Source organism: Rattus rattus, chromosome 16, assembly GCF_011064425.1.
Source record: "Rattus rattus isolate New Zealand chromosome 16, Rrattus_CSIRO_v1, whole genome shotgun sequence".
Classification (NCBI taxonomy): domain Eukaryota; kingdom Metazoa; phylum Chordata; class Mammalia; order Rodentia; family Muridae; genus Rattus; species Rattus rattus.
The window spans coordinates 39219695-39229197 of record NC_046169.1 but is presented as its reverse complement, the minus strand read 5'-3'; the positions used below and the strand labels follow the sequence as shown (position 1 = coordinate 39229197).

General features: G+C 52.1%; 1 protein-coding gene across 6 annotated transcripts in view; it reads right to left on the bottom strand.

The window, feature by feature from the left end:
- Positions 1-6268: 6268 nt before the first annotated feature.
- The window catches only part of Git2 (GIT ArfGAP 2), a 41646-nt gene continuing 38411 nt past the window's right edge, over positions 6269-9503 (bottom strand). For all 6 annotated transcript variants that reach the window (XM_032887259.1, XM_032887254.1, XM_032887255.1 and 3 more), the window contains 2 exons: positions 7747-7810; positions 6269-7094 (listed from right to left, as the gene is read on the bottom strand). In XM_032887259.1, coding sequence (XP_032743150.1) covers positions 6882-7094; positions 7747-7810 — 277 coding nt within the window. In that variant the 3' untranslated portion in view covers positions 6269-6881. The remainder of the gene's footprint in view (positions 7095-7746; positions 7811-9503) is intronic.

The window sequence follows — 9503 nt, the reverse complement described above, 5'->3', positions numbered from 1 at the left end:
CACCCACATCCCACATCGGTACTTCATGGGGCCGCAGGCTTCCTCCCACTCTCACACCCTCACCATGGAGCCTCGGTCCCGAGCTAGGTAGGCAGTCTTCAAATGAGTCCCGACTCCATCACAACCCAGAATTCCATCTGCTCTCTGTGTTCTCAGTACGTTGACACAATCTGTCCTGACACCAACCCAGAGTTTCTCCCACCTCCTTCCTACTGTTGGAGATGCGGACGTCACCCCATCTTTTCCTCACAATGCAGTTGGTCCTTTTACACACTCAAACCTGCAGTGACAGTCACTGGCCTGCAGTGGCCTCCCAGAAGCCCTGGAACACACCATCCTGCATCCTGGTCCAGGAAACAGCCCAGGCCCTGTGAGCGCTCATTCGCTAAGGTGCCCACCCGCTCAAACAGCAGAAGGCTTCCGAGCCAAGCCCCAGAGAAGCAGTCTTGCCTGGTTAGGTTAGAAAGTTGTTCAAAGCAGTAATTACAGAATCCCAGTTCCTAAGGAAACAAATCTCCATTATGGTGACTTCTAACAGGATAAATGGTATTTTTCCTTTCTGGCACGTGCTGCCCAGGCTGGTTGGTGTGGTTTACTGGGGGCTTCGTACATGCGTGGTAAGCACGCTACCTACTGAGCTGCTTCTCCATGCTTTTGTATAGGGGTGGGGTGGGTATTTGCCTATACAATTCCATGGAGAAAGAACAGTTGTAGCTTTCGAAGAGAAAGAAACTAAGACACTCAACAGGGCTGCTGAGGGGCTGACATGTAATGGAGCTTGCTGCAGAGTCTGACTGCCGAGTTCAGTCTATGGGAGCCTCAGAGAGAACCGATTCCTACAGGATGTCTTCTGGTTCCCACTTGTCCCCCGTCCATGGACAGACAGCCTCCTGGCTGCTTCTGTGTCAACTCGACACAAGTTAGAGTCACCAGAGAAAAAGGAGCCTCAGCTGAGAAAAACACCTCCATGAGACTCAGCTGTAAGACGTTTTCCCAATTAGTGACCAATAAAGGAGGGTCCCTCTCATGGTGGGTGGAGCCACCCCTGGGTTCTGTAACAAAGCAGGCTGAGCAAGCCAGGGGGAGCAAGTCAGTAAGCAGCACCAGCTCCTGCCTGACTTCCTCCTCCAATGTGGAAGTGAGAGCCGAATTAACCCTTTCCTCTCCAACTTGCTTTTGGTCATAGTGTTTCATTGCACACAGCAGTAGGAGCTCGAGACAGAAAATAAAAATGTAATAAATTTTTAAAAACCGATGATGTAAAAGGTAAATCTGAGTGATAAAGTGACACGGTAAACAGGAGCCAAACCCTAGCACCTATGGCATGCTACTAGCAGGAAAAACTCACCCGTCCTGTGTGAGTGTGGGAGTCTCCTGTCAGGGCCAGGCCCCTGCCCCCAAGCACCAGGATGGGACTACATAGGATCCGGAAAGCCATTCTAAGGCCTTGTCACACGTTTAGTAAAGCCAAACTCTACTGGAGACGCACACAAGCTTCCACCCGGAAATAGAGGACAGAGGGCCCACAGGGCCTTGTAAAGCCAATACTGCTTGGGATCCTCGCCTGGTAGTGCGCTCACAAGTGGGCACTTTATTTATTTATTTTTTTTCTTTTTTTTCGGAGCTGGGGACCGAACCCAGGGCCTTGCGCTCGCTAGGCCAGCGCTCTACCACTGAGCTAAATCCCCAACCCCCAAGTGGGCACTTTATAATCCTGCAGATATGGGCAGTCACACTGAACGAGGGAGCGTGCGAGGCCCTCCTTGGCCCAGTTTCCGGTTCCAATCCTTGGTGCCCACCACACGGCAGTCAGATGTCTCCTCCTGGGCCCATGTCTTCTGTGAAATGATTATGGAGATGTGGGCTGGAGGGAACTTAAAACATAGAGCTTGGAAGACCTAGTCTGCTGGGGTGCCTGCCCCATCTCTGCCTGGGGTATGGGCAGAATCCCCCACTTGAATCAGGAACCGAGGTGGGTCTGAGAGACAAGGAGGGTGAGCCCAGGGAGGGAAGGGGTTCTGTAGGAAGAGACTCTAGAGCCCCTTAGAGATGCCCCATTTGGGAGACAAATTAGATTCTGAGGCTGTGAACAGTTTAGAGACTTAGAGAAGGGGCTGTGGGGGGTGCGGGATGGGGAGCAAGAGCCAGGAGTGCAGGATGTGGGGGTTGGATGTGGAGGTTGGATGTCGAGATCATACCTACCTCTTGGAGCCCTGCTCCATGACGCCTGGATATAGGAAGCAGGTGTGAGGACTTGCAGTCAGGTTGAAGGTCAGAGGGCAGAGGTGGTTCCTGAACAACCTCGCACCCTTGGCCTGCCGGGTAGCAGGCAGGACTCTTGGGTCCCTCTGTGTGAGTGGCCTGTGCCCAGCCTGCAGATGGAGGGCACGCTTGCACAGTGCCAATTCAGTGGGCAAAGCTCGGCAGCCCTTTCTGTCGGCCTCAGCTGACAAGCAGTCCTAGGGCACCGGCCTGAGAGCTCGGCACAGACCATGCTGTGGAGGCCCCAGGCTGACAGCCGAGAGCCATTTGAGCAGCCTTAGTGAGGCCCTGGCAGTGGCTTTGAGGCTTCCAGAGGTGCTGTCAGTGGCTTCTTTACCTCAGTTATATCAACTGCCAGATTCCTCACCTTCCCCACGCTGGGGGAATTTGCCTCCTCGCGTGCTGGCTTCTCCTGTCAGATGGGAACACACCTTCTGCCATACGCTACTGTGAAGACCGCAGAGGTTCGTTTCTGTGCTCCTCTGTGTGTGTACACCTGCCACGGTGCACTCACGGGGTGAGAGGACAATGGCGGAAGTTGATTTTCTCTACCATGTGGGTTCCGGGGATCAAACTCAGGTTTTTAGGCTCCGAGGCAAGCCCCTTTACTGGCTCAGATATCTCACCAGTACTTCGAAGAAGTCACCCACAAAGAACCGAGCAGCGCCCAACACAGGCAGCAGCAGCTGGAATTAATGATGTCTGATCAAGAGCTGGAGAAGTGCTGTGTGGTCCTCACAGCGTGTCTGCAGCAGTGCAGTGCCTTCCGGCATGGTACAGAGCAGCAGCAGCAGCAGCAGCTCCAGTGCTCACACAATGCAGTGAGAGATCAGGGTGGGTCTGGGATAGGCACAGCAGCTCCGCAGTGCTTCTTGGGATCCTAGCCTAGGCAGCACTGTGACTGTGAGATGCTGGTCTGACCTGAGGGTTGTGGGCCCTTCCATGTTCTTCCTGGGAAGCTGGGCCACACAGGGTAGAACATTCTACCTTGCTCAAAATGGTCCTTTTGTCCCCTCCTCCTTTCATCTTTAGTATCAAGTCACTTCTCAAGACATGCTGGGGGGGCTGAGGGTGGCCCCAACAAGCCCAAGTGCAGTCCCTGTGCACACCTGCGCAGGGCTCTTGCTCTGAAAGAGAAACAGACTGCTGGGCTGTTTCCATCGCCCGATGCCTGATGGGAAGGGTGAGGGAATATGTGCTGAGCCGGCTTGGGCTGAACTAAAAATGACTGGGGTAAGAAAGTGTGCCAGATAAATGGATACATGGGCGAACAGCTAGGCATGGTGGCACATGCTTGTAATTCCAGCGTTCGGGAAGCAGAGGCAGGGGGACGGACGCACACCTGAGCTACATGAGACCCCTGCCTCAAATACAAAACCAACGGCCTGAATAGACTCAGCTGGGTGTCCCAAGAGAATGAGACTTAAAACAGCACGTCTCCTTACGGAGACCGTGACACGGGAGCTTGCCCTACTGTTGCAGAAAGTATTTAATCTGGGCCTGAGGTTTCTTCCCTGCCTTTGTTAAATATTTAAGTTCCCAGGTGAAACACATACACAACTTCATATTCACAACAAGCCCTAACCAGTCTAAAAGCAGGGCAGCTGCCTGCCCTCTATGCTGTTAGAATCTATTTCCTATCGTAACCGAGTTAGGACTGTTTCATCTGGGCTGCTCTTAACTCCAGTTGGCCAGCCCTGAGGGCCACGTTTTCTTTACTCCTAACCCATGGCTACTCTCCTTCCTCCTCCTACCACCTTCTCCTCATGGTCCTCCTCCAACCCTGCGCCCTTAAAACCTAAACCCCACCTATGTCTCCTCTTCCCAGCTGTTGGCTTTTTTATTTACCAATCAGAACTAACCTGGCAGGCAGGGTCACTTAGTGCCTTCAGTGGGGACTCCCTGGTCTCTGGGACAACCAGGTCTTGGGGGCCTGCACTTAGTACGACAAGACAATCGATAAAAGACCAAACCTCAACACCCTGCCCCACCCAGTGCCCAGGAACACCCGGCAGTTGGAGGGAGACGTACGACCACACGTTGAGAGAGACTATTTATTGCATAACCAATGGGCACAGATTCCAGAACGGCTTTACAGGAGGGGACAGTAACTTCAGGACCAGGACGCCGACTGAGAAGCCACCACAGGAGGACGAGCGAGGGGTTAGCACCGGGTGTGCAATGCATCCTCTTTCCTCTATGCAGGCACTTTGCTTTGTAAGAGCGTGGGTTATATCCAACTAGGACAAGGAAGGAAAGGAAAACGGACTACAAGTTCGTGGAAGCCATGGAGGATGAAATATGCTACTTTCAAGCTGGTTCTGCGACGGAGGTCACTGCAGTCAGGGTAGAGCCCCCACCATTGCATGCAACACTAGACTTAGTCTTTGGCAAGTAAGAACCATGGTGCTGAGGCCATGGTGCCTTCTGGGAATGGAGCTCGGGGCAGGGCCTGCTCCATCAACTGTATCTTCATCCTCTTGGTCTTAGAAAGTGGGGTACACGGGCAGGAAGGCAGAATCTCAGAGAAGGGACAGGGCAGCCAGATTGGATGCAGAGCTCACTCCTGCAAGACGATGGGACCCACATGCAAAAAATGGCCAGGGTAGGCATTGAGACAGAGTGTATTTGCTTACAGAAGCAGTATATTCCAGGCCCAGGTCTCAGGAGTCTGTGTGGGCCCCTCCTGCTGTCCCCTCAGGCCTCCACTCAGGAGCTTCAGCCTGAGGACATGGGACTGACTGAGTTCTGGTGTTCTTGGGAGCATCTGGAAATGCTGTACTGGCCCCATGTTCTTTGATTTCCTGTGGACAGTGTTCTACGAGGCTCCACCTCATACAGCTCTCTCCCTAGAAGCTTCTGACAGAGGCCTGTTCTCCCTGGGGATGGTGGGAACCAGCTCAGGATTGGAACCAGCTCCAGGGAGCCTGCCGGGAAGGCAGTAGTCCTTGAAGCACTAGGAAAAGCTTGTCAAAGACGATGCCTGAGCTCGAAGTAGCAGGCCCCTTTCTAAAAGGCCCTCCTGGACATCCTACAGGGAGGTGGCACTTAGGTTTGTATACAGTGATGAGTGGGCCTGGCCTCTGGTTTGCTGGTCCTTTCCCATGCCACAGCTTGGGCCATCTGAGTTGTGAGCCCGACTTTGTGGTGACGCTGTTTCCAGGACAATCTGACCAGTAGTGGGATTTATGAGTCAGGCTCGGCACGGTGAGGCCACTTCACTTTAGTTGTTCTATGGGAGACTGATGGCTGCCTTCCAGAGCTGGCTCACAGGTTCTGGTGTCCGGTAACACCAGCACTCCTGTGGGGGTTACAGAGCCCAGCAGAGGCTGTGGGAGGCAGTCTGGAGGCCACACCTCACTTCCTCCAGTGAGGGTGGGCACATCTGGACTGACCTTCCGCACTGCTAATTAGAAAGAGGTCAAACAACCCAAAGGCAAAGTGCCGGCAGCCATAGTCTACTCTGCACAGCAGCGTGAGAGGCGCGAGTGGGAGAAGCTGCTGTCCTCACAGGCTGGGTGGGCTGTGCACCTGGCTGGTTGGCGTTATAGCCTGAGCCCCACCTGCACAGAAGAGAAGCGGTGTGTGAACCAGGGTCGGGCTCTCTCTAATACTCAGGACAAAGCGCCTTCAGCACAGCAAACCCCAGTGCTGTCATGGCCTGGGTGTCAACCTCTGCCCTTGTGGGGAGGGCACACGGGGAGCTCTTCCTGCAATGCCACAGGGTTTCTAGTCAGGAAGTGCCAGTGAGGAGACGGGGAACCTGAGAGCCTGCGTCTTACCTGGGAAGACGTCCTTCCAGAGGAGACACGCAAAGGACGTCAGCAAGGCCTGTGACACTGACTGACTGACGGATCTCTGCCTCAAGTTCACAGTGAACTGTCTGCCTTGGGGGGAAGCAGGCCCCCACAATCGGTGGTGCTCCTGCTCTGAGTGTGGCCAACTGGAGCCTGATGTGGAGGGTGGATCTGTAACTACTTTTTTGGACATTATGGAGACTTCAAAATGATGGTAAAATCTTTATAGATAGAAAATCAAGATAAAAATATTAAATAAGACAACACTTAACATGATACAAAAGTTAGAAAAGGATCAGTTCCGGTCACTCCTAAGAGATGCGCTGTCCCCGGGGAGCGGCGAGGCCCTGCTCTCCACACACCTGGAGACACCCGAGCTGAGGCCCCAGGACGGAAAGCTCTCTCACTGCCGACACTTGGAAGGAAGAGCTGCTGCTCCTGCTGCTTTAAAATCCAATTTTCTTATCTCTTACGAAAATGTTTTACTAAAAATATCAATTATAGTTTTAGGCATTGGTGGAGATTTTAAAGGATGGGAAAGTTGTAACAAACTCTGAACAATTACTTTTAAACACATGGGGTCATGACCTAAGTAAGCACTTGGTGACAATCCAACAGGACAGAACTAAGCTGCAAACAGGCACAAATAAGGCAAGGGTTAAATTACAGTCAAAAATCTGTTAGAAAACATGCAAAAATAATACTGAGTTTTCTCTTAAAAAGTTTTAAGTCATCATTAAACGTTTTTTTGTAAAAATCTGCAAAGTTCATGTCTACATTGCAGCCGGACTTTCCAGACAACAGGAGGGCGGCACCCGCAGCTCAGCTGCTGTTCTCTTTGGTGGTGATTGTGACCAGCTGTTTGGCGGCCTTGGCAATGTCATAAGCACACTGGATGACCTGCTGTGTGACCAGCTGCACATCCGTGGGCAAGCTCGAGTCTCCTGGGAGAGCCTTTCTGCACTCTGACTGGAGCCGGTAGGCACTGGCCGTTAGTAGGCGGAGGGAAGTCCTCACCGTGTCAGACTTAGGTTTCTGAAATGTAGAGTACAGGCGTTTGCAGAGGAGGGGAGGGGGAGCCAGCAGCACAGGGTGAGCCTGCTCCCAAGAGCAGCCTGGGTTGCTCCATAAAGTCCAACTGTCTCAGTTGGATGTTTTACTGGTTTTTATTTATTTATTTACTTTTTTTTTTTTTTTTTTTTGAGACAGGGTTTCTCTGTGTAGCCCTGGCTGTCCTGGAGCTTGCTCTGTAGACCAGGCTGGCCTCCAACCCTGAGATCCTCCTCTACCCTCAGCTTCCCAAGGCATGCCCCATCATCACCCAGCTAGTTGGGCATTTTAAACCTTTATAGGCTGTGGCCTAAGGAAAGAGGAAGAAGCACTCTTTCAAGGTGTTGAAAACCCAATCCCAGAGGCGATCACCAGCCTAAACTCCAAAATTTGCCTGGCAGCACCTGACTTAGATATCGCCGCCTCACTGAAACTGGTGTTCATGCACTGTGAAAGCATCCCAAAGCCCTATAAGACGACATCTTTAAAAACTGTGGTACAGAGACATAAGAAAGAGGCTACGTGCTGTAAAGCTTCATGGTGCCGTGCCCAGGGCTCATCTCCTCACCGCAATGACACAAAGGTCAGGACGCAGTGCTGAGAAGCTCATTTGAAGAGTAAGCAGGAAGCGACTTACTTTGGGGAACAGGGCTGCCATCTCGGTCACAGCGGCGTGTATCCTCTCTGAGCAGGGAATGTAGCTGTAAGACATCGGAGAGGCTTAAACCGCAGCTCAAACGATTCAGAGGGAGAGTCTCCAGAGGCTGCACAGGCGCCATCTCTACTCAGTTAATGAAGGGGCGAAGGCTGTGCCCGCCCTGTGCGCTGGACAGCGGGCGCATGGCTACAGGCAGGCTCCCCCTCCTGTCACCAACAGTCCCGGCCTGAAATCTGCAGTGTGTACTGGGGCGACAGAGGTGAAGACAGCCACAACTCATTTACGCCTCATTCTACCTTCCAGATGTCTAGATCAAGGGGCATCTACATGTCACTGTCATGTGCTGTTTGGCCAACGAGTCCACACAGTTGCAGTCACTGAAGCTCTCAGCAGCCAGGAGACGACTCCTCATCTCTGCCTCTTTCCTCAGACATGGCAGCTGACGTGGTGAGAGACGGCTTTCTGAGGACTCAGCATCTGACTGGGCAGCAGATGGCTGACTCCCTGAAGCCTACTGTGCAAGTCTGCAGCCTGAGGACTGACTATGTGCTATAGGATGCAGAGGGACAAACACACTGACAGGCCGGAGGGCCAGTTCTCAATGCAACATTGCCACAGAGCCGAGGCTTTGTGTGCAGGCCTGCCCACTGCCTGGGAGGGGCATGGGCGCGGGGAAAGCACTTTTGGAGGAACTTTCTGCAAGGAAACACTGTCAAGACTGCAGCAGGCTTGGCCTGACAAAGCCCTTCCTAACCATCAAAGACTCAAAGCCTCAAGTAACATTCTTTCCCTGCTTTTTTAAATCATAAAATTGACTTCTGAATAAATCTATCAAAAGCCATCTCTATATGCAATTTTATATTACTGTGTGTTGGTGTGTGTGTGTGTGTGGTGTGTGTGTGGTGTGTGTGTGTGGTGTGTGTGGTGTGTGTGTGTGTGTGTGTGTGTGTGTGTGTGTGTGTGGTGTGTGTGTGTGTGTGGTGTGATGTGTGTGGTGTGTGTGTGTGGGTAGTGTATGTGTGTGTGGTGTGATATGTGTGTGTGTGTGGTGTGGTGTGTGTGTGTGGTGTTGTGAGATGAATATGTATGTGTGTATGTGTGTGTGTGTGGTGTGTATGGTGTAGTGTGTGTGTGTGGTGTGTGTGTGTGGGATGTGTGTGTGTGTAGGTGTGGTTCTGTTTTTGTGGGTGTAGTGTGGGCGGTGTGTGTGGATGTAGAGGGTAGGTGATGTGTGAAGTATGTATGTGTGGTGTGTGTGTGTGGGTGTGTGTGTGTGTGTGTGTGTGTTTGTGTGGTATGTGTGTGTGTGTGTTATGTGTGTGTGTGTGTGTGTGTGTGTGTGTGTGTGTGTGTGTGGTGTGTGTATATATGTGTGTGTGTGTGTGTGTGTGTGTATGTGTGTGTGTGGTGTGTGTATATCTGTGTGTGTGTGTATGTGTGTGTGTGTGTGTGTGGTGTGTGTATATGGTGTGTGTGGTGTGTATGTTGTGTTTTGTATGTGTATGTATGTTTGTGTGTGTTTTGTGTGTTTGTATGGTGTGTGTTTGTATGGTGTGTGTGGTGTGTGTGTATGGTGTGTGTGGTGTGTGTGTGTGTGGTGTGTATGTTGTGTTTTGTGTGTGTGTGTGTGTGTGTGTGTGTGTGTGTGGTGTGTGTATGTTAGGGATGAGATGACAGACACACAACCCTGAAGTGAGGCTGCAGGAGAGCTGAGGGATGGTGAGGGGACTTCCTGG